This window comes from Zonotrichia albicollis, chromosome 23 (assembly GCF_047830755.1).
Source record: "Zonotrichia albicollis isolate bZonAlb1 chromosome 23, bZonAlb1.hap1, whole genome shotgun sequence".
NCBI lineage: Eukaryota > Metazoa > Chordata > Aves > Passeriformes > Passerellidae > Zonotrichia > Zonotrichia albicollis.
In genome coordinates this window covers 748,720-773,177 of record NC_133841.1, presented here as the reverse complement: position 1 = coordinate 773,177, position 24,458 = coordinate 748,720, and the positions used below count along the sequence as shown (strand labels likewise).

Genomic DNA, 24,458 nt, shown 5'->3' with positions numbered 1-24,458 from the left:
TTTTGGATCCAGAGAGCCCCTGGATCCGACTGGGAACAAACCATTAAAAAATCTAAAATTAAATATTAAAAATTAAAAGCGATTTTAACCCCAAACCCCAGCCCGGGTTTTTGCACCCTGGGCCTGCCATTCCTGGTTCTCCCGTTCTTTGCCTTTTCTCCCTTCTTTTTCCCCATTTCCCCACCTCTGCCTTCCCCGCACCATTTTTTTTTTAAATTTTTTATTTATTTTATTTTTTAAAAATTATTTCTTTTTTATTCTTAATTCTTTATTTTTTATTTTTTATTTTTATTCTATATTTTCTATTTTCATTTTTTTAATCTTTATTCTTTATTTTCTTACTTTTTATTTTTATTTATTTTTATTTTTATTTATTTTTATTTTTATTTTTTATTTTACTTTTTAGTCTTTATTCTTTAATCTTTATTCTTTATTTTCTTACATTTTATTATATATTTTTTAATTTTTTTATCTTTATTCTTTATTTTTTATTCTTTATTTTTTAGGGTTTTTATTTTTATTTTCTACTTTTATTTTTAATTTTTATATATATTTTTAATCTTTATTTTTTGTATTATTATTATTTTTTATTTTTTATTTCCGAGCCACCTCCGAGTCCCCTCCTGCCGCCCGCAGGGGGGGTCCCCCCTCCTCCTCTTCCTCCTCCTCCTCCTCCTCCTCTCCCCACCCAATAAAACCATTTTCGCAATTTCTCCAGCTCTTTATTGACACCGCCTCATTTTTTTTTTATTTTTTTTTTTTCCCCGATGCGGGGTTGGATTTTTTTCCCTTTTTTTCCCCCCCCTTTTTTCCCCGTTCTCCACCAACCAACGCTCGAACCTCCTCCGGTTGCGTCAGGGGGGCGGCTCGGGCCCATTTAAACCAACGGGGACCCCCGCGGGCAGCGCCGGTGCCTCGGAGCGGCCTCTCCGGTTCCCGTTCCCATCCCCGTTCCCGTTCCCATCCCCGTTCCCATCCCCGTTCCCCTCCCGTTCCCCTTCCCGTTCCCCATGCCCCCGGCCCCGCCGCGCCCCCCATGCAGCCCCCGGCCCTCGAGGGGCTCCTGGCTCCGGGCGGCGCCTTCGGGGCCGCGCAGCCCCGGCCGCTCCTTCCTCCCGCTCCTCCTCCTCCTCCTCCTCCTCCTCCCGGTGCTGCTCCCGGTACCGGGATGAACCCCGGCTTCCCCCCGGAGCCGGAGCCGCCCAAGGCCCCGCCGGGCTCGGCCCCGCTGCCCTACGGCTGCTTTGGCAGCGGCTTTTACCCGTGCCGGGTGGGCCGGGGCTCGCTCAAAGGCGGCCCGAGCCCCCCGGGACCCTTCCCGGGCACCGCCGAGAAATTCCTGGAGCCGCCCGCGGGCACCGAGGAGTTCCAGAGCCGCCCGGCCGAGTTCGCCTTTTACCCGGGTTACGGCGCCCCGTACCCGCCCGTGTCCGTGCCGGGCTACCTGGACGTGCCCGTGGTGCCCGCGCTGGGCGAGGCGCGGCCCGAGGCGCTGCTGGGCCCGGACGGGGCCTTCGGGGGCTGCGCTCAGCCCTGGGCGCTGGGAACGGGCTGGGCCGGGCAGCGGTGCTGCCCCAAGGAGCAGGGCCCGGCCGGGTTCCTGCTCAAACCGCACTTCGCAGGTACCGAGGGGTTAAACCGGGCCGGGGGTCTGGGCTCCGCGGTTAACGGGAACCGGGTTTAGCCCGGGTTTGGGCTCTGGGTCAGGGTTAACGGGAACCGTGATTAGCCCGGGTTTGCGCTCTGGGTCAGGGTAAATCCTGGCCAGGTTCCTGCTCAAGCCGCACTTCGCAGGTACCGAGGGCACCGAGGGGTTAAACATGGCTGGGGTTGGGGGTGCGGGCACGCAGGGGTTAAACCGGGACGGGGTAGGGAGGGGTTAAACCGGGCTGGGGTTAGAGGGGTCTGGGAACCGGGGTTACCGGGAACAGGGATTAGCCCGGGTTTGGGCTCTGGGTCGCGGTTAACGGGAACCGGGTTTAGCCCGGGTTTGGGCTCTGGGTCAGGGTAAATCCTGGCCGCCTTCCTGCTCAAACCGCACTTCGCAGGTACCGAGGGGTTAAACCGGACCGGGGCTCGGCCGTTAACGGGAACCGGGATTAGCCCGGGTTTGGGCTCTGGGTGAGGGTTAAACCGAGCCAGGTTTAGCCCGGGTTTGGACTCCGGGCCGGGGTTAAACCGACCTAGAGTTAGCGAGGGATTGGGCTCTGTGTCGGGGTTAAACCCGGCCGTGTTTAGCGCGGGTTTGGGCTCCGGGCCGGGGTTAACGGGAACCGGGTTTAGCGCGGGTTTGGGCTCTGGGTCAGGGTTAAACCGAGCTAGAGTTAGCGAGGGATTGGGCTCTGTGCCGGGGTTAAACCGAGCCGGGTTTAGCGCGGGTTTGGGCTCCGGGCTGGGGTTAACGGGAACCGGGTTTAGCCCGGATTTGGGCTCTGGGTGAGGGTTAAACCGAGCTAGAGTTAGCGAGGGATTGGGCTCTGTGCCGGGGTTAAACCGAGCCAGGTTTAGCCCGGGTTTGGGCTCTGGGTCAGGGTTAAATGGAGCCCAGTTTAGCGCGGGTTTGGGCTCTGGGTCGCGGTTAAACCCAGCCGGGTTTAGCGCGGGTTTGGGCTCCGGGCCGGGGTTAACGGGAACCGGGTTTAGCCCGGGTTTGGGCTCTGGGTCAGGGTAAATCCTGGCCGGGTTCCTGCTCAAGCCGCACTTCGCAGGTACCGAGGGCACCAAGGGGTTAAACATGACTGGGGTTGGGGGTGCGGGCACGCAGGGGTTAAACCGGGACGGGGCTCCGCGGTTAACGGGAACCGGGTTTATCCCGGGTTTGGGATCTGGGTCAGGGTTAAACCCAACCGGGTTTAGCGCGGGTTTGGGCTCTGGGTGAGGGTTAAACCCAACCGGGTTTAGCGCGGGTTTGGGCTCTGGGTCAGGGTTAACGGGAACTGGGATTAGCCCGGGTTTGGGCTCTGGGTCAGGGTTAAACCGAGCCAGGTTTAGCCCGGGTTTGGTCTCTGGGTCAGGATTAAACCGAGCCAGGTTTAGCCCGGGTTTGGGCTCTGGGTCAGGGTAAATCCTGGCCGGGTTCCTGCTCAAGCCGCACTTCGCAGGTACCGAGGGCACCGAGGGGTTAAACCGGGCCGGGGGTCTGGGCTCCGAGGTTAACGGGAACCGGGTTTAGCCCGGGTTTGGACTCCGGGCCGGGGTTAAACCGAGCTAGAGTTAGCGAGGGATTGGGCTCTGTGCCGGGGTTAACGGGAACCGGGTTTAGCCCGGGTTTGGGCTCTGGGTCAGGGTTAAACCGAGCCAGGTTTATCCCGGGTTTGGGCTCTGGGTGAGGGTTAAACCGAGCCAGGTTTAGCCCGGGTTTGGGCTCCGGGCCGGGGTTAACGGGAACCGGGTTTAGCGCGGATTTGGGCTCTGGGTCGTGGTTAAACCCAACCGGGTTTAGCGCGGGTTTGGGCTCTGGGTGAGGGTTAAACGGAGCCCAGTTTAGCGCGGGTTTGGGGTCCAGGTCGGAGTTAAATCGAGCCGGGTTTAGCACGGGTTTCGGCTCTAGGTGAGGGTTAAACGGAGCCCGGTTTAGCGCGGGTTTGGGCTCCGGGCCGGGGTTAACGGGAACCGGGTTTAGCCCGGGTTTGAGCTCTGGGTCAGGGTTAAACCCGGCCAGGTTTAGCGCGGGTTTGGGCTCTGGGTCAGGGTTTGGGCCAGGGGGAGTTCGGGATGTGCTGGGAAGGTCGGGGGGGCACAAAACAATGATAAAAATAACGTTAATAATTATAATAATGACAATAATTGAGCTGAATTGAATTGAATTGAATTTATCACGGCCATTTCTAACTCCGAGCAGGGAGGCGGAAGGTGATTGATGGCGGTTCCAATGATCGTTTATCGGAATTCAGATGATCATTTATCAGAATCCAAGCGATCATTTATCAGAATTCAAGTGACCATTTATCGGAATTCAAGTGACCATTTATCGGAACTCATATGGTCATTTATCAGAATTCGTATGGTCATTTATCAGAATTCGTATGGTCATTTATCGGGGTTCAAAGGATCATTTATTGGAATTCAGATGATCGTTTATCAAAATTCAAGTGATCAATTATCAGAATTCAGGCGATCATTTATCAGAATTCAAAGGATCATTTATGGGGGTTCAAAGGATCATTAATTAGAATTCAATGATCATTTATGGGGGTTCAGATGAGATGTTATGGGGTTCAGAAAATGGCATTCGGGGTCCAGCCCGTGACATTCTCGGGGTCCCCGGTGACATTTCCGGCTCCCCAAGATGGAAAAGTTCAAAAATGCTGGGAATTAACCCCAAACCTTGAAATACCGACGGGGAGAACACAGAACCTCAGAAATTTTAAATATCGAGAGGGAGAACACAGAGCTTCAAAATCTTTGAATATCTAGAGGGAGAATAGAGAAATTTTAAATATTTGAATATAGAACTTTAAAATCTTTAAATACCAAGATGGAGAATAGAGACTTAAAATGTTTTAAATATTGAAAGGGAGAATACAGGACTTTAAAAACTTTCAATACCAAGAGAAAGAACATAGAATTTAAATGCTTTTAAATCCCAAGAGAAAGAACATAGAATTTAAATGCTTTTAAATACCAAGATGGAGAATATAGAATTTAAATGTTTTTAAATACCAAGAGGGAGAATATCGAGCTTTAAAACCTTCCAATATCAAGAGGAAAAATATAGAAAACAGGGTTTTTTTAGAGATTGAGAGGGAGAATAGAGAATTTCAAAAGCTTTCAATATCAAGAGGCGGAACGTAGAAATTAAATAATTTTCAATATTTGGAGGGAGGGTTGGGATCTGGGAAACCTTTCAATGGCAGGAGGGAACAATTTCAAACCTGGGCAGGGTCGGGTGGGGCCGGGCTGGGTTTGGGGGGCTTTGGGGGTCGCAGTGACCCCGCTGTGACCCCGCTGTGTCCCCCTGTGTCCCCCTGTGTCCCCCTGTGTCCCTCCATGTCCCCTCTGTGTCCCCATTCTGACCCCACTCTATCCCCGCTGTGTCCCCACTGCACCCCCTCTATGTCCCCCTGTGTCCCCGTCCTGTCCCCACTGGATCCCCGTTGTGTCCCCGCTGTCCCCCCGTGTCCCCGCTGTCCCCCCGTGTCCCTCTGTATCCTCGCTGTCCCCCGGTGTCCTCGCTCCATCCCCTCGCTGTCCCCCCCGTGTCCCCTCTGTCCCCGCTGTTCCCCGTTGTCCCCCCTTTATGTTCCCATATCCCCGTGTCCCCTCTGTCCCCTCTGTCCCCCCGTGTCCCCGCTGTCCCCCCGTGTCCCCTCTGTCCCCTCCCTATCCCCGTGTCCCGTTATCCCCTCTCTGTCCCCGTTATCCCGCTGTGTCCCCCCATGTCCCCCCGTGTCACCCCATGTCCCGCTGTCTCCCCTGTCCCCGATATCCTCGCTGTCCCCGTGTCCCGTTATCATCCATATCCCCATGTCCCCCTGTCCCCCCCCATATCCATCATGTCCCGTTATCCTCCCGTGTCCTGCTGTCCCCCCGTGTCCCCGTATCCCCCCATATCTCCGTGTCCCCTTTATCCCCCGGTGTCCCCACTGCCCCCTCTCTATCCCCCCGTGTCCTCTCTATCCCCCGTGTCCCCTTATCCTCCCATGTCCTGCTGTCCCCTCTATCCCCCGTGTCCCGCCGTGTCCCCCCGTGTCCTGCTGTCCCCCCGTATCTCCTCTATGCCCCGTGTCCCTGTGTCCCCCTCCTGTCCCCTCTATCCCCCATGTCCCGTTATCCTCCCATGTCCCGCTGTCCCCCCGTGTCCCCCCGTGTCCTGCTGTCCCCCTGTATCTCCTCTATCCCCCGTATCCCCCCGTGTCCCCTCTATCCCCCATGTCCCGTTATCCTCCCATGTCCTGCTGTCCCCTCTATCCCCCGTATCCCCCGTATCCCCCCGTGTCCCCCCGTGTCCCCGTGTCCCCGTGTCCCCATGTCCCCGCTGTCCCCCGTGTCCCCGCTATCCTCCCGTTATCCCCCCGCTATCCCCCCCGTGTCCCGTTATCCTCCCATGTCCTGCTGTCCCCCCGTGTCCCCCGTATCCCCCGTGTCCTCCCTGTCCCCCGTGTCCCCGCTATCCCCCCGTTATCCCTCCCGTGTCCCGCCGTGTCCCCGTGTTCCCGCTGTCCCCGCTGTCCCCGCTGTCTCCCCGTTATCCCCCCCGTATCCCCCCGTGTCCCCTCTATCCCCCATGTCCCGTTATCCTCCCATGTCCTGCTGTCCCCCCGTGTCCCCCTTCTGTCCCCGCTATCCCCCCGTTATCCCCCCGTGTCCCCTTGTCCCCGCTGTCCCCCCGTGTCCCCTCTATCCCCTGTGTCCCCGTTATCCCCCCGTGTCCCCCCGTGTCCCCCCGTGTCCCCGTGTCCCCGTGTCCCCGTGTCCCCGCTGTCCCCGCTGTCTCCCCGTTATCCCCCCGTGTCCCCTCTATCCCCCGTGTCCCGTTATCCTCCCATGTCCTGCTGTCCCCCCGTGTCCCCCTTCTGTCCCCTCTGTCTCCCCGTTATCCCCCCCGTGTCCCGCTGTCCCCCGCTGTCCCCGCTGTCCCCCCGTTATCCTCCCATGTCCTGCTGTCCCCCCGTGTCCCCCTTCTGTCCCCGGTGTCCCCGTTATCCCCCCGCGTCCCCCTTCTGTCCCCGTGTCCCCGTATCCCCCCGTGTCCTCTCTATCCCCCGTGTCCCCCCGTCCCCGTATCCCCCCGTGTCCCCTCTATCCCCCGTATCCCCTGTGTCCCCGCTGTCCCCCCGTGTCCCCTCTATCCCCCGTGTCCCATTATCCTCCCATGTCCTACTGTCCCCCCGTGTCCCCGCTGTCTCCCCGTTATCCCCTCATGTCCTGCCGTGTCCCCGCTATCCCCCCGTATCCCCCCGTGTCCCCGCTGTCCCCGCAGAGGGCTCGGCGCCGTGCCCGGCCGAGGGCTGCTCGCTGTCGCTGCGGCGGGCCCGCAAGAAGCGCGTTCCGTACAGCAAGGGGCAGCTGCGGGAGCTGGAGGCCGAGTTCGCCCGCGGCCGCTTCATCACCCGCGAGCGGCGCCGCAAGATCGCGGCGGCCACGCGGCTGAGCGAGCGCCAGATCACCATCTGGTTCCAGAACCGCCGCGTCAAGGACAAGAAGGTGCTGGCCAAGGGCAAGGCGGCCGCCAACGCCGCGCCCTGACGGGCTCCGGGGCACCGGCACCGCCCGTTTGGCACCAGGACCGCCCGTTTGTCACCGGGATCCCCGCCTGGCACCGGGATCCCCGCCTGACACAGGGGCACTCATCGGCACCGGGACACTGCCACTCCCGCCTGGCACCGGGATCCCCGCCTGGCACCGGGACTGCCCGTTTGTCACCGGGATCCCCGCCTGGCACAAGGATCCCCGCCTGGCACCGGGGCACTCATCGGCACCGGGGCACTGCCACTCCCGCCTGGCACCGGGGTCCCCGCGTGGCACCGGGACTGCCGCCTAGCACCGGGATCCCCCGTTTGTCACCGGGGCACCGCTCGGCACCCGGGCACCGCTCTGCACCGGGGCACCCATCGGCACCGGGGCACTGCCACTCCCGCCTGGCACCGGGATCCCCCATTTGTCACCGGGACCGCAGCCTGGCACCGGGGTCCCCGCCTAGCACTGGGGCACCGCCTGGCACCGGGGCACCCATCGGCACCGGGATCCCCCGTTTGTCACCGGGATCCCCGCCTGGCACCAGGGCACCGCCTGGCACCGGGATCCCCGCTCGGCACCGAGGCACTGCCACCCGCGCTGGGCACCGGGATCCCCCATTTGTCACCGGGATCCCCGCCTGGCACCGGGGCACCGCCTGGCACCGGGGCACTGCCACCCCCGCTGGGCACCAGGATCCCCTCCTGGCACCGGGAGCTCCGCGTGGCACCAGGGGCACCGCTACCCTCGTTTGTAACCGGGACCCCCGCTCAGCACCCGGACACCGGGATCCCCCTTTGGCACCGGGACCCCTGTTTGGCACCAGGAAACCGGGACCCCCCCTTGGCACCGGGGCACTGCCAGCCCCGTGTGCCCCCGGGACCCCTGCGTGGCACCAGGACACTGCCACCCCCCGTTTGTCACCGGGACACCCCCAGGACTCCCCTTTGGCACCTGCGTGACACCGGGACCCCCTTTTTGTCACAAGAGCCCCCCTTTGTCCCCAGGGAGCGGCACAGGGACCCCCGTTAGCCGCCCACGGAGTGAGGGGACATTGGGGACCCCCGTTTGGCACCGGGACCCTCGGTTTGTCACCGGGACCCCCAGTTGTCCCCTGTGGGGTGAGGGGACACCGGGACCCCCCTTTTGTCACCAGGACCCCCCGTTTGTCACCAGGACCCCCAGTTGTCCCCTGTGGGGTGATGGGACACTGAGACCCCCCTTTTGTCACTGGGACCCCCGGTTTGTCACCGGGACCCCCGGTTTGTCACCGGGACCCCCCTTTTGTCATCGGGACCCCCGGTTTGTCACCGGGACCCCCAGTTGTCCCCTGTGGGGTGAGGGGACACTGGGACCCCCCTTTTGTCACCGGGACCCCCAGTTTGTCACCCCGACCCCCCTTTTGTCACCGGGACCCCCCGTTTGTCACCGGGACCCCCCAAAGGAGGGGACCCTCCCCTGTGCCCGGCACATCCCAGAGCGTTCCAAAGACCCCAAACCCCCAAAATCCCCCGAATTCACCCCAAACCCCCAAAATCCCCCGAATTCACCCCAAACCAACCCGAACCCCCAAAATCCCCCGAATTCACCCCAAACCAACCCAAAAATCCCCCGAATTCACCCCAAACCAACCCGAACCCCCAAAATCCCCCGAATTCACCCCAAACCAACCCGAACCCCCAAAATCCCCCAAATCCACCCCAAACCCGCTCCCGGCACAATCCCGGGTTTGAAAACAACAAAAAGGTTTTAAAAAAAAATCCCCCAAACCCGGGCAGGATGATCCGGGGGGATAAATAATCAAATTAACCGCGTGTTAATGAATTGTTAATGAATTAATTACAGAAAACGGAATGTACAGGACATGCTATGACTGATGTAGGCACCCAGTTATAAAGGCACGTACTACTTTTATTATTATATATTATATTATAATTATTATTATTTTAATTTTTCCGAGCGTTTCTATATAAAAATTCCATATGCACATGCGCATATTCAGCTTTATTTCACCTTTTTTTTCCCCCCCGCGATTTTTTTGTGTTTGTGATTTTCTGTATCCGGTGTGTAAATGCACGATTAAAGGCGCTGTAGCCCTGTGTGGATATATCAAAAATGATAAAAATATACTCGGAAAAAAAAGGTGTATAAACATTTATAACCCGCAAAAATCCGTTTTCATCGCTGGTGTTTTTATACAGTTCAAGCTGGTTTTGGTTTGTGCTGAAATCCTGGGATTTGTACCCATAAAATTTAATTTTTTTGCCTTTTTTTAACGCAGATTTTTCGCCTCTTATGCACTGAGAGAAATCCCCACATAAAAACAAAATTATTTGGGTTGGTGCTGGAGCAGCAGAAGAATTAGGGTGAATTGAAATATATAAATTAAATATATTGGGGTTTCTCTTTTAAAAAAAATACTCATTTTAATTTTATTTTTAAATTTTATTTTAATTTTATTTTTATTTTATTTTTATTTTATTTATTTTTATTTTATTTTTATTTTATTTTTATTTTATTTTCTCAGCTCTTTCCCGGTTCGGGCCTGGCAATTTCTTTGTTCCACATCTCTCTGTTTCAAGGCACCTTTAAACCCACCTGAAACTCCCTCAAAATCTTCACCAAAGGCGAACAAACTCCACAATTTCCACCCCAAATTCTCCTTTTCCCCCCTGTTTTTTCCTTATTTTGGAAATTCCAGGTTTCCAGCCGCATTTTGCCCTAAATAATGAGAATTTAGGTGGATTTTTTTGTTGAATAAAGGATTTATTGAATATTTGGCAGAGCGGAGCCGGTCGCGCTCCCCGTTGGGTTTTTTCCCATTTTTCCCATTTTTCCCATTTTTTCCCATTTTTCCCATTTTTCCCATTTTCCCCATTTTTCCCATTTTTCCCATTTTTCCCATTTTTCCCAGATTTTTCCTCCCTGCAGGAGCGAAACCTTTCCCTGGTGACGTCACAACCCCAGGGAGGCCAACAGCCAATGGCGGGGCGTTAGGAGATGTGACGTCACTAACAAGAAGTGAATGACGTCATAACCCCGCCCCAGGCCTCTCCGTGACCCCAGACTGGGCTCAAACTGGGAAACTGGGATGGCTCAAACTGGGAGCCATGGATCAAACTGGGATGGCTCAAACTGGGAGCTGTGGTTCAAACTGGGAGCCATTGATCAAACTGGGAGCCATGGATCAAACTGGGAGCTGTGGTTCAAACTGGGAGCCGTGAATCAAACTGGGATGGCTCAAACTGGGATCTGTGGATCAAACTGGGATGGCTCAAACTGGGAGCCATGGATCAAACTGGGAGCTGTGGTTCAAACTGGGATGGCTCAGACTGGGAAATACGGCTCAAACTGGGAGCCATGGATCAAACTGGGAGCCATGGATCAAACTGGGATGGCTCAAACTGGGAGCTGTGGTTCAAACTGGGAAACTGGGCTCAAACTGGGAAACTGGGCTTAAACTGGGAAACTGGGCTTAAACTGGGAGCCGTGGCTCAAACTGGGAATCATGGCCCAAAATGGGAGACAGGGATGGCTCAGACTGGGAGACTGGGGTGTTTCAGACTGGGACCCGGGGCTCAGACTGGGCTCAAACTGGGAGCTGTGACCCAAACTGGGAGCCATCACTCAAACTGGGATGACTCAAACTGGGATCCGTGGTTCAAACTGGGATCTGTGGCTCAGACTGGGATGGCTCAGACTGGGATGGCTCAAACTGGGAACCATTCCCCAAACAGGGATCCGTGGCTCAAACTGGGATCCGTGGCTCAAACTGGGAATCATGCCCCAAAATGGGAGACAGGGATGGCTCAAACTGGGAGACTGGGGTGTTTCAAACTGGGCTCAAACTGGGCTCAAACTGGGCTCAAACTGGGAGCCTGGAATGGCTCCGACTGGGAGCCTGGGGTGTTTCAAACTGGGAAAGTGGGTTCAGACTGGGATCCAGGGCTCAGACTGGGCTCAAACTGGGAGCTGTGGCCCAAACTGGGATCCGTGGCTCAAACTGGGAACCGTGTCTCAGACTGGGATGGCTCAAACTGGGAGCCTGGGATGGCTCGTACTGGGAGCTGTGGTTCAAACTCTGAGCCATGGATCAAACTGGGCTCAAACTGGGCTCAGACTGGGCTCAAACTGGGAGCCTGGAATGGCTCAAACTGGGAGCCTGGGGTGTTTCAAACTGGGATCCGTGGCTCAGACTGGGAGCCGTGGCCTAAACTGGGAGCCATGGATCAAACTGGGATGGCTCAGACTGGGATGGCTCAAACTGGGAGCCTGGGATGGCTCAGACTGGGAACCATTCCCCAAACTGGGATCTGTGGCTCAAACCGGGATCCGTGTCTCAGACTGGGAATCATGCCCCAAAATGGGAGACAGGGATGGCTCAAACTGGGAGCTGTGGTTCAAACTGGGAGCCCTGGATCAAACTGGGAAACTGGGCTCAAACTGGGCTCAAACTGGGCTCAAACTGGGCTCAGACTGGGCTCAAACTGGGCTCAGACTGGGAGCCTGGAATGGCTCAAACTGGGAGCCTGGGGTGTTTCAAACTGGGACCCGCGGCTCAGACTGGGCTCACACTGGGAGCTGTGACCCAAACTGGGAGCCATCACTCAAACTGGGAGCTCTGGCACAAACTGGGAGAAGTGGCCCAAACTGGGATGACTCAAACTGGGATCCGTGGTTCAAACTGGGAGCTGTGGCCCAAACTGGGAACTGTGTCTCAGACTGGGATGGCTCAAACTGGGAGCCTGGGATGGCTCAGACTGGGAACCATTCCCCAAACTGGGATCCGTGGCTCAGACTGGGAATCATGCCCCAAAATGGGAGCCTGGGATGGCTCAAACTGGGAGCTGTGGTTCAAACTGGGAGCCCTGGATCAAACTGGAAAACTGGGCTCAAACTGGGAGCCTGGAATGGCTCCAACTGGGAGACTGGGTGTTTCAAACTGGGACCCGGGGCTCAGACTGGGCTCAAACTGGGAGTTGTGACCCAAAATGGGAGCCATCACTCAAACTGGGAGCTCTGGCACAAACTGGGAGCAGTGGCCCAAACTGGGATGGCACAAACTGGGATCCGTGGTTCAAACTGGGATCTGTGGCTCAGACTGGGAGACATGGAACAAACTGAGAAACTGGACTCAAACTGGGAGCCATGGATCAAACTGGAAGATATGATCAAACTCTGAGCCATGGATCAAACTGGGAAACTGGGCTCAAACTGGGCTCAAACTGGGAGCCTGGAATGGCTCAGACTGGGAGCCTGGGGTGTTTCAAACTGGGAAAGTGGGTTCAGACTGGGATCCAGGGCTCAGACTGGGAGCTGTGGCCCAAACTGGGAATCATGCCCCAAAATGGGAGACAGGGATGGCTCAAACTGAGAGATATGGATCAGACTGGGAGCCTGGGTTGGTTCAAACTGGGATCCGTGGGTGTTTCAAACTGGGATCCGTGGCTCAGACTGGGAATCATGCCCCAAAATGGGAGACAGGGATGGCTCAAACTGGGATCCGTGGCTCAAACTGGGATCCATGTTTCAAACTGGGATCCTGGGATGGTTCAAACTGGGATCCGTGGCTCAGACTGGAATGGCTCAAACTGGGATCCCGGTGTGTCTCAGACTGGGATTTGTGTCTCAGACTGGAACGCAGCGCCCTCCCCGCCCCCAGCGCGGTCCCAGGAGCGGAAAGCGCAGCTGGGAAGGGGAGGAGGAGGAGGAGGAGGAGGAGGAGGAGGAGGAGGAGCGGGAGCGGCCCGGGCAGGGCTGTAAAGCCGCGCTCGGCGGCCCCAGCAAAGGCCGAGCCGGGCCCGACACCCTCGTAAAACGCCGGGAGCGGGGGAGCGGCCGGGGGCACCCCCGCCCCCGCCCCTTGGCGTTGAACTTGGGACTCGCAAAACCCGGGCCAGAGCAGCGCCAGAAACCGGGATAAACCGGCTGGAAATGTGCGATAAAACAGCCCCGAATATGGGATAAAATAGCCCCAAAACCCGGGCCAGAGCAGCGCCAGAAACCGGGATAAACCGGCTGGAAATGTGGGTTAAAATAGCCCCGAATATGGGATAAAACAGCCCTAAAACCCGGGATAAACCGGCTGGAAATCAGGGATAAAACAGCCCCGAATATGGGATAAAACAGCCCCCAAAACCGGGATAAACTGGCTCCAAATCTGGGTTAAAACAGCCCCAAAAACCGGGATAAACCGGCTGGAAATGTGGGATAAAATAGCCTCAAAACCCGGGCCAGAGCTGCCCCAAAAACTGGGATAAACCGGCTGGAAATGTGGGTTAAAACAGCCCTAAAACCCGGGCCAGAGCAGCGCCAGAAACCGGGATAAACCGGCTGGAAATGTGCGATAAAACAGCCCTAAAAACCGGGATAAACCGGCTGGAAATCAGGGAAAAACAGCCCCAAAACCCGGGCCAGAGCAGCGCCAGAAACCGGGATAAACCGGCTCCGAATCTGGGATAAAACAGCCCTAAAAACCCGGGATAAACCGGCTGGAAACGTGGGTTAAAACCGCCCCAAAACCCGGGATAAACCGGCTCCGAATCTGGGTTAAAAGAGACCCAAATCTGGGTTAAAACAGCCCCGAATATGGGATAAAATAGCCCCAAAACCCGGGCCAGAGCAGCCCCAAAACCCGGGATAAACCGGCTGGAAATGTGGGTTAAAACAGCCCCAAAAACCGGGATAAACCGGCTGGAAATCAGGGATAAAACAGCCCTAAAAACCAGGATAAACCGGCTCCAAATCAGGGATAAAATAGCCTCAAAACCCGGGCCAGAGCAGCTCCAGAAACCGGGATAAACCGGCTCCGAATATGGGAAAAACAGCCCCAAAAACCGGGATAAACCGGCTGGAAATGTGGGTTAAAACAGCCCCGAATATGGGATAAAATAGCCCCAAAACCCGGGCCAGAGCAGCGCCAGAAACCGGGATAAACCGGCTGGAAATGTGGGATAAAATAGCCCCAAAAACCGGGATAAACCGGCTCCGAATCTGGGTTAAAACAGCCTTGAATATGGGATAAAACAGCCCCAAAACCCGGGATAAACCGGCTGGAAATCTGGGATAAAACAGCCCCAAAACCCGGGATAAACCGGCTGGAAATGTGGGATAAAACAGCCCTAAAAACCGGGATAAACCGGCTGGAAATCAGGGATAAAACAGCCCTAAAAACCCGGGATAAAGCGGCTGGAAATCAGGGAAAAACAGCCCCAAAAACCGGGATAAATCGGCTGGAAATCTGGGATAAAATAGCCCCAAAACCCGGGATAAACCGGGTCCAAATCTGGGATAAACCAGCCCCAAAAACCGGGATAAACCGGCTGGAAATCTGGGATAAACCAGCCCCAATCTGGGTTAAAATTGCTCCAAATCTGGGCTAAAAAAGCTCCAAATCCGGGCTGAACCTCCCCTCTCTCCTCTCCCGATTTCCCCCAAACCCAAACACCCCAAAAATCCCCAAAAATCCCCAAAAATCCTCAAAATCCCCCAAATCCCCTCTGGGATTTCCCTCCCCCTTTTCCTTTCCCTTCTCTCTTTTGTCCAAGTTCATTCCCACCCCCCAAACTCTGCCTGGACTGAGGATTTTTTATTTTTATTTTTATTTTTACTTCAGGTTTTTCCAGGTTTTTTTTTTTTCATTCCCGCCCCCCAAACTCTGCCTGGACTGAGGTATTTTTATTTTCATTTCATTTGTTTTAGGGGTATTTTTCAGTTTTTTTATTTTCATTCCCACCTCCTCAAACTCTGCCTGGGCTGAGGATTTTTTATTTTTATTTTTATTTTTATTTTTATTCCAGGTTTTTCCAGGTTTTTTCTTTTTCATTCCCACCCCCCAAACTCTGCCTGGACTGAGGTATTTTTATTTTAATTTCATTTTTTTTCGGGGTTTTTTTCAGTTTTTTTTTTCATTCTCACCTCCCCAAACTCTGCCTGGACTGAGGATTTTTTATTTTTATTTTTATTTTTATATTTTTATTTTTATTTTTATTTTTATTTCATTTTTTCCAGGTTTTTTCTTTTTCATTCCCACCCCCCAAACTCTGCCTGGACTGAGGATTTTTTATTTTTATTTTTATTTCAGGTTTTATTCAGTTTTCTTTTTCATTCCCACCCCCCAAACTCTGCCTGGGCTGAGGTATTTTTATTTTAATTTCTTTTTTTTTCGGTTTTTTTTCATTCCCGCCCCCCAAACTCTGCCTGGACTGAGGATTTTTTATTTTTTTATTTTTATTTCGGTTTTTTCCCCTTTTTCCCTTTCCCCTTCAAAGGATTTTGTCATTGAACTTGAGCCCGGCCCGTAAACATTCCAGGGCTGTCATTAACGGCGACCTCAGCCTGCTCTGCTCCCCTGTAAAATTTCCTTTTTTCCTCTTTTTTCCCCTTTTTTCCCCATTTTTCCCCTTTTTTTCCTCAATCCCAACCCTTAAAACAAACCCCAATATTTCATTTCACCCCTACCTCAAAGATTTTCCCCTCCCGTTCTTTGTGTCCATTCAAAATTTGGATTATTTCTGATTTTTTCCCCCCGAATTTCCCCGGTAAAAAATCGGGAAAAAAATCAGATAAAATCACCCAAAAATTCAATTTTTTACCCCTTTTTTTTTTCCCAATCCGAGCCCAAAAATAAACCCAAATATTTCTTTACACACCTAAAAAAAAAGATCTCAGCCCATTCAAAATTTGAATTATTTCTGTTTTTTCCCCATTTTTTAATGTCATCTCATCATTTCCGACCTGAAAACAAACCAGGACAACTCGTTGGAGCTAAATTATAATTTAAATTTAATTAAATTTTAACAATAATGACACCGGCCGTGTGATAAATTATAAATTAAATTTCCTCCTCTCCACCCTCCCAAGTTTTTATTTTGCTGTATCAGCCCCAAGTTCTGCACAAAGATTTATTTTTTTCCCCCAAAATCAATTTTTTCCCCCTTTTTCTGCCGGATTATTAAATCGCTTTTCCACAAAAATACAGATTTTTAAACCTCCAACCCCACGGAATAAATTCATTTTTCACAGCCCCTATGGGGTCACTCTGAGGGATGAAAACACCCCAAAAAAGCCACAAAAAATTCGATTTTTCCTCGGTTTTTATCCCTCTCTGCCGGAAATCCCATCCAGGGGAGGAATATTCCGAATATTCCGAATTTCCGCTGGAATATTCCGTTCCTGCCGCAGCGCTCCGTGCGCTGAATTTTAATTATTCGCGATTTTAATTCCGCAGCGCTCGGGCTTTGCTGCAGAGACAAAAACCAGAAAAAAAAATAAAATAAAAAATTAATTTTTTTTTTTAAAAAAACCAGCGGTTTTTAATTCATCTCATGCGCTTTTATTTTGGCGAATAAACTCATTTTTAAGCGGATTTTTCAATTTAAAGGGTGATTTATCACCAGGCCGAATATTTGGATTTTGCCGCATTCCTGGCTGCAAAAATAAAACCTAAAAAAGGCGAATTCCTGCGGGCAGGAGGGAAAAGGGAAATGAGGAGAAAAATCCGATTTTTCACCAAGGTTTTTGTTGAAGGATCCTGAACCCCACGGGAATCCCCCCTAATTAAAAAAGAATTTTTTTAAATGGGGAAAAAACCTTTAAAAACCCCAAATTTCCCCAAAATGGGTAGAAATAATTCAGTGGCTGTTGGGGATTTTTCTTCTAAAGATATATTTTAAATAATTATTTTAGTTTTATATTTATTTAATTATTTGTTGGGGTTGCTTTCTTGTAAAGATACATTTTAAATAATTATTTTAGTTGTTATATTTATTTCATTATTTGTTGGGGTTGCTTTATTTTAAAGATATATTTTAAATAATTATTTTAGTTTTATATTTATTTAATTATTTGCTGGGTTTGCTCTCTTCTAAAGATATATTTTAAATAATGATTTAGTTTTTATATTTATTTAATTATTTGTTGGGGTTGCTTTATTTTAAAGATATATTTTAAATAATTATTTTAGTTTTTATATTTATTTAATTATTTGTTGGGGTTGCTTTCTTCTAAAGATATATTTTAAATAATTATTTTAGTTTTATATTTATTTAATGATTTGTTGGGGTTGCTTTATTTTAAAGATATATTTTAAATTATTATTTATTTGAATGTTTATTTAATGATTTGTTGGGATTGCTTTCTTCTAAAGATATATTTTAAATTATTATTTATTTGAATATTTATTTAATTATTTGTTGGGGTTTCTTTCTTGTAAAACTACATTTTTATTTTAATATTTTATTTAACGATTTGTTGGGGTTTCTTTCTTCTAAAACTACATTTTTATTTGAATATTTATTTAATTATTTACGTTATTCTTTATTTCAGGACACACAATAAATTGCTTTTTATTTTTATTTTAATTCATTTTTTTAAGGAAATCTCAATGCATGGACTCGGGGACAACTCCAACCACTGAAATAATAAATAGATTTTTTATTTCTTTTTTCCCCAAATCATTCCAGGATGGATTTTGGTACTAAAAATTAAAATTCCCCCCCAAAAGAAGCTCGAAAATTGGGATTTTTGTGCCGATTTTGAGCAGCTCCTCCTTTTCCATAAAAATTCCCCCAAAATCTTCTGGAAAATCGCTCAGGGCTGGGAAAGCTCAAAGGCATTTCCTGCTCGTTTGGGAGCAAAAATAATATTAAATAAATAATTTAATATTATAAATAATATTTATTTTATAATATTATAAAATAAATATTATTTATAATATTAAATTATTTAATAATTTAATATTATATTATTAAATATATATTAATATAATATAATATAATATAATATAATATAATATAATATAATATAATATAATATAATATAATATATTTATTATTATATATATAATTTAGCAAAATAAATAAAGAAAATAAGGAAAATAAAAGAAATAATAAGAATAAAATAGAATACCAAGATGACATCGAATAAAAAGAAAATAAATAATAAGAATAAAATAAAGTATAAGGGTAATATAAAATATATTAATGAAATAACGCTAAATTAAATAATAATATTAAAACATGATAATAAAATATAATAAATACATAATAAAATATAATAAATACATAATAAAAAAATAAAAGAAATGCATAATAATACAATAAAATTTAATAATAAAAATTAAAAAAAAATAAAATAAAGATCTGGAGCTGCTCTGGGAATGGTCCCTGGGGGCCGAGGTGGGGAAGGAGCAGGAATTGGGATTTAATTGGGATTTAATTGGGATTTATTCGGGGTTTAGTCTGAATTTATTCAGGATTTTTTTTGGGATTTATTTGGGGTTTAGTCTGAATTTATTCAGGATTTTTTGGGGATTTATTTGGGGTTTAGTTTGAATTTATTCAGGATTTTTTTGGGGATTTATTTGGGGTTTAGTTTGAATTTATTCAGGATTTTTTTGGGATTTATTTGGGGTTTAGTCCGAATTTATTCAGGACTTTTTGGGGATTTATTTGGGGTTTAGTCTGAATTTATTCGGGATTTTTTGGGGATTTATTTGGGGTTTAGTTTGAATTTATTCAGGATTTTTTTGGGGGATTTATTCGGGGTTTAGTCTGAATTTATTCAGGATATTTTTGGGGATTTATTTGGGATTTATCAGAGGTTTATTCTGGATTTATGAGAGATTTATTCAGGATTTATTTGGGATTTATTCTGGATTTGTTCAGGAGTTATTGGGGGTTTATTTGGGATTTGTTCGGGATTTATTTGGGATTTATTCGGGGTTTATTTGGAATTTATTCGGGATATGTTCAGGGTTTATCCGGGGTTTATTTGGGATTTTTGCGAGATTTATTCAGGACTTATTCAGGATTTATTCAAGGTTTATTAAGGATCTATCCGGGGTTTATTTAAGAACTTATTCCAGATTTATTCAGCATTTACTTGGAGTTTATTCAGGATTTATTTGGAATTTATTTGGAGCTTAATAGGAATTTATTCAAGGTTTAATTGGGATTTTTTTTTAATTTATTGGAGGTTTATTTTCTTTATCCAGCGGGAAAAGCTCGGGGTGGATTGGGAATGGTCTGAGGGATCTTCCCTTTTCCCTTTTCCCTTTTTTTCCCCTTTTTTTCCCTTTTTTCCCCTTTTTTCCCCCTTTTTTTCCCTTTTTTTCCCTTTTTTCCCTTTTTTTCCCTTTTCCCTCTTTTTTTCCCTTTTCCTTTTTTTCCCTTTTTTCCCCTTTTTTCCCCCTTTTTTTTCCCCTTTTTTCCCTTTTTTTCCCTTTTCCCTTTTTTTCCCTTTTTCCCCCCTTTTTTTCCCTTTTTTTCCCTTTTTTCCCCCTTTTTTTCCCTTTTTTTCCCTTTTCCCTTTTTTCCCCTTTCCCTTTTTCCCCTTTTTTCCCCTTTTTTCCCCTTTTTTTCCCTTTTTTCCCTTTTCCCTTTTTTTCCCTTTTTTTCCCTTTTTTTCCCCTTTTCCATTTTCCCTTTTTTTCCTTTTTTTCCCTTTTTTCCCTTTTTTTCCCTTTTCCCTTTTTTCCCCTTTTCCCTTTTCTTCCCTTTTTTTCCCTTTTCCCTTTTTTTTCCCTTTTTTTCCCTTTTCCCTTTTTTCCCTTTTTCCCCCTTTTTTTCCCTTTTTTCCCCTTTTTCCCCCCTTTTTTCCCCTTTTCCCTTTTTTCCCTTTTTTCCCTTTTTTCCCCTTTTTTTCCCTTTTCCCTTTTTTCCAGTTTTTTCCCTTTTTTCTCTTTTTTTCCCTTTTTTTCCCTTTTTTCTCTTTTTTTTCCCTTTTTTCTCTTTTTTTCCCTTTTTTTCCCTTTTTTTCCCTTTTCCCTTTTCCCTTTTTCCCCTTTTTTCCCTTTTCCCTTTTTCCCTTTTTTCCCTTTTTTCCCCTTTTTTTCCCTTTTCCCTTTTTTTCCCTTTTTTTCCCCTTTTTTCCCTTTTTTCCCTTTTCCCTTTTTCCCTTTTTTCCCCTTTTTTTCCCTTTTCCCTTTTTTTCCCTTTTTTCCCCTTTTTTCCCTTTTCCCTTTTTTCCCCTTTTTTCCCTTTTTTCCCCTTTTTTTCCCTTTTCCCTTTTTTTCTCTTTTCCCTTTTTTTCCCTTTTTTCCCTTTTCCCTTTTCTCATTTCCCTTTTTTCCCTTTTCCCTTTTTTCCCTTTTTTTCCCTTTTTTTTCCCTTTTTTTCCCTTTTTTTCCCTTTTTTTCCCTTTTTTCCCTTTTTTCCCTTTTCCCTTTTTTTTCCCCTTTTCTCCCTTTTTTTTCCCTTTTCCCTTTTTTCCCTTTTTTTCCTTTTCCCTTTTTTTTCCCCTTTTCTCCCTTTTTTTCCCTTTTCCCTTTTTTCCCTTTTTTTCCCTTTTCTTCCCTTTTTTTCCCTTTTTTCCCTTTTTTCCCTTTTCTCCCTTTTTTCCCTTTTCCCTTTTTTTCCCTTTTCCCTTTTTTCCCTTTTCCCTTTTTTTCCCTTTTTTTCCCTTTTCCCTTTTTTTCCCTTTTTTCCCCTTTTCCCTTTTTTCCCCTTTTTTGCCCTTTTTTTCCCCTTTTTTCCCCTTTTTCCCCCTTTTTTTCCCCTTTTTCCCTTTTTTCCCTTTTCCCTTTTTTTCCCTTTTTTTCCCTTTTCCCTTTTTTTCCCTTTTTTCCCCTTTTCCCTTTTTTCCCCTTTTTTTCCTTTTTTTTCCCCTTTTTTTCCCCTTTTTTTCCCTTTTTTCCCTTTTTTCCCTTTTTTTTCCCTTTTTTTCCCTTTTCCCTTTTTTCCCCCTTTTTTCCCTTTTTTTCCCTTTTTTTCCCCTTTCCCTTTTTCCCCTTTTTTTCCCTTTTCCCTTTTTTTCCCTTTTTCCCCCCTTTTTTCCCTTTTCCCTTTTTTTCCCTTTTTTTCCCTTTTTTTCCCTTTTTTTCCCCTTTTTTCCCTTTTTTCCCCTTTTTTCCCTTTTTTCCCTTTTTTTCCCTTTTCCCTTTTCCTTCCTTCCCCAATTTCCCCCAATAATTTTTATTTTCCCCCCTGCTCAATCCCATTAACCCCGGACATTTCCCACTCCCGAATTTGTGTAAAACCGCCCCAAACCCGCGTTCAAAATTCCGATTTTGGCTCCTCCCAAAATCTTTTCCCCACCTGTGTCCCCCCGGCTCTCGTTAAATTGAATTTCTTTCCCATTAAACCAAATTTCTTTCCCATCCCTTTGGATTTTCCTCCGGGGAACTCTTGGATGCTGGGAACGCTCAACTTCCCAAAAAATACAATTTTGGGCCGATTTGTAATTTTAAAGATTTTTTTAACACATCTCAGTGACAAAAATTCCAATTTTTGGCCGATTTGTAATTTTAATTTAATTTTTAACACACTTTGCATCCAGCTTTGAGACAAAGCGACCATGGAGGGAGCACACAAAAAAAAAATCAGATTTTTGCCCAAATTGTAAATTTTAAGGATATTTTTTAACACACTAAAAAATATTTTTAGTTTTAAAATTAGTTTTAGTTTAAAAATATTTTTAGTTTGGGTTTTTTCTGTGCCAAAAACCCCCAATTTTTGGCAGATCTGTAAATTTTATTTTAACACACTTCGGTGCTAAAACCCCCCAATTTTTGTCGATTTATATATTTTAAAGATATTTTTGACGCACACCAGAGCCAAAAACCCCCCAATTTTTGGTGGATTTGTAAATTTTAAAGATATTTTTAAACCCCCATTTTTTGGCCCATTTGTGGATTCCACACCTCGTTGCCAAAAACCCCAATTTTTGACCAATATGTAAATGTCAAGGATATTTTTAACACACCTTGGTGTCAAAATAACCCCAATTTTTGGCGGATTTGTGAATTTTAAGGATATTTTTAACACACCTTGGTGTCAAAATAACCCCAATTTTTTGGCGGATTTGTGAATTTTAAGGATATTTTTAAAACCCCATTTTTTGGCCCATTTGTGGATTCCACACCTGGGTGCCAAGACCCCAAATTTTTGGCGGATTTGTGAATTTTAAGGATATTTTTAACACACCTTGGTGTCAAAATAACCCCAATTTTTGGCGGATTTGTGAATTTTAAAGATATTTTTAAAACCCCATTTTTTGGCCGGTTTGTGGATTCCACACCTGGGTGCCAAGACCCCCAATTTTTGGCGGATTTGTGAATTTTAAGGATATTTTAAATCCTGGCCGGGTGGGAGCTTCCAGTTAAAATTCCTGCCTGGAATTCCGGGCAGCGATCCCAAATCCTCTGGGATTCCTGGGAATGTCGGGAAAAGCTGATTCTGGTAAAATCTGATTTTTCCCATTTTTTTGGGGGTGGCGGATTCGGCCTGAGCTCCGTTTGGTGGGAGGGATCCGAACGGGGAAAGGATGGAAAATGCTGGAAAATTAATGGGAATGGGAATGGGAATGGGAATGGGAATGGGAATGGGAATGGGAATGGGAATGGGGAATGGGAATGGGGAATGGGAATGGGGAATGGAAATGGGAATGGAAATGGAAATGGGAATGGGAATGGGAATGGGAATGGGAATGGGGATGGGAACGGGAATGGGAATGGGATGGGAATGGGAATGGGAATGGGAATGGGAATGGGAATGGGAAAGGGATGGAAATGGGAATGGGAATGGAAATGGAAATGGGATGGAATGGGAATGGGGAATGGGAATGAGATGGGAATGGGAATGGGAATGGGAATGGGAGTGGGAATGGGAATGGGAATGGGAATGGGAATGGGAATGGGAATGGAAATGGAAATGGGAATGGGAATGGGAATGGGAATGGGAATGGGATGGAATGGGAATGGGAATGGGATGGGAAATGGGGAATGGGAAATGGGAATGGGAATGGGAATGGGAATGGGAATGGAAATGGGAATGGGAATGGGAATGGGAATGGGAATGAGATGGGAAATGGGAATGGGAATGGGGAAATGGGAATGGGAATGGGAATGGGAATGGGAGTGGGAATGAGATGGGAAATGGGAATGGGAATGGGAAATGGAATGGGAATGGGAATGGGAGTGGGAATGGGAATGGGAATGGGAATGGGAATGGGAATGGGAGTGGGAATGGGAATGGGAATGGGAATGGGAATGGGAGTGGGAATGGGAATGGGAATGGGGAAATGGGGAATGGAATGGAAATGGGAAAGGGATGGAAAATGCTGGAAAATGAATGAGATGGGAATGGGAATGGGAATGGGGAATGGGAGTGGAAATGGGAATGGGAATGGAATGGGAATGGAAATGGGGAATGGGAATGGGGAATGGGAGTGGAAATGGGAATGGGAATGGAATGGGAATGGAAATGGGGAATGGGAATGGGGAATGGGAATGGGAATGGGAATGGGATGGGAAATGGATGGAAAAGGAATGGATAATCCTGGAAAAGGATGGGAATGGGACGGGAAAGGGGTGGGAAATGCTGGGAAAGGATGGGAAAAGATGGGAAAAGGAATGGGAATGGGAATGGGAATGGGAATGGGAATGGGAATGGGAATGGGAATGGGACTGGGAATGGGAATGGGAATGGGAATGGGAATGGGAATGGGAAAAGATGGGATCAATGGGATGGGGTGGGAATGGCTGGAAAATGAATGGAAAAGGGAAAGGGATCAATGAGAGGAGATGAGAATGGGATGGGAAAGGCTGGAAAAGGGATGGGAATGGGAAAAGGGGTGGAAAATGACTGGGAAAAGGTTGGAAAAGGGCTTGGAAGGCGACGGAAAAGGGAAAAATTCTGTTTATTTTTAAGCCTATTACTTTTTACTTACCTTTATTTTTAATTCAGCTTATTTTAAATTCAGTTTGTTTTTATTTCTGTTAATTTTGAATTGAGCTTATTTTAAAATTCTGTTTATTTCTAATTCTGACTCATTTTTACTTCCGTTTATTTTTAACGCTGTTAACTCTTAAATCTGTTAAATTTTAATTCCGTTTTTTCCCCTTTTCAGTAAAATTTTCCCCACCCCAAACTCCCGGGATTTTGCCCCTTCCGCCTTTCCCATTTCGCGACTTTTCCCATGAAAATTTCCCAGAAAATTGAGTTTTTGCCGCAAACCCGGCTGGGCTCGGCCGGGATTGCCCTCTCCTGGAGGATGCGGAATTCGCATCCCAAAATCCCAAAAATTCCTTATTCGGGTTGGAAATCCCATCCCAAAATCCAAAATAACCTTTGGGGGCTGGAATTCCCATCCCAAAATCCCCAAATTCTTCCCTTTGGGGAATTTCCATCCCAAAATCCCCAAATCCTTTTTTTGGGTTGGAATTTCCATCCCAAAATCCCCAAATCCTTTTTTGGGGTTGGAATTCCCGCACCTGGAGGATGCGAAAATTCTCATCCCAAAATCCCTCAAATCCTTCTTTTATAGCTGGAACTGCCAACCCT

At 47.8% G+C, this 24,458-nt stretch overlaps 2 protein-coding genes across 2 annotated transcripts; both read left to right on the top strand.

Annotated features, from left to right (window-relative positions):
- Positions 1 to 1,036: 1,036 nt before the first annotated feature.
- LOC141731451 (homeobox protein Hox-B13a-like) lies at positions 1,037 to 3,172 on the top strand. The gene is made up of 2 exons (XM_074557350.1): positions 1,037 to 1,622; positions 3,102 to 3,172. Exons 1-2 carry the CDS (start codon positions 1,037 to 1,039, stop codon positions 3,170 to 3,172), a joined length of 657 nt encoding a protein of 218 aa, XP_074413451.1.
- Positions 3,173 to 3,859: 687 nt separating this feature from the next.
- Positions 3,860 to 7,188, top strand: LOC141731450 (homeobox protein Hox-B13-like). The gene is made up of 2 exons (XM_074557349.1): positions 3,860 to 3,959; positions 6,923 to 7,188. Exons 1-2 carry the CDS (start codon positions 3,860 to 3,862, stop codon positions 7,186 to 7,188), a joined length of 366 nt encoding a protein of 121 aa, XP_074413450.1.
- The last annotated feature ends 17,270 nt before the right edge of the window (positions 7,189 to 24,458 follow it).

Excerpts from the sequence above, each read along its gene's own strand:
- LOC141731450 (XM_074557349.1), top strand. The coding sequence starts at position 3,860 with ATGGCGGTTCCAATGATCGTTTATCGGAATTCAGATGATCATTTATCA. Across the intron at positions 3,960-6,922 it reads GACCATTTATCGGAATTCAA|AGGGCTCGGCGCCGTGCCCG; the intron begins GTGACCATTTAT and ends CTGTCCCCGCAG.
- LOC141731451 (XM_074557350.1), top strand. The coding sequence starts at position 1,037 with ATGCAGCCCCCGGCCCTCGAGGGGCTCCTGGCTCCGGGCGGCGCCTTC. Across the intron at positions 1,623-3,101 it reads GCTCAAACCGCACTTCGCAG|GTACCGAGGGCACCGAGGGG; the intron begins GTACCGAGGGGT and ends CGCACTTCGCAG.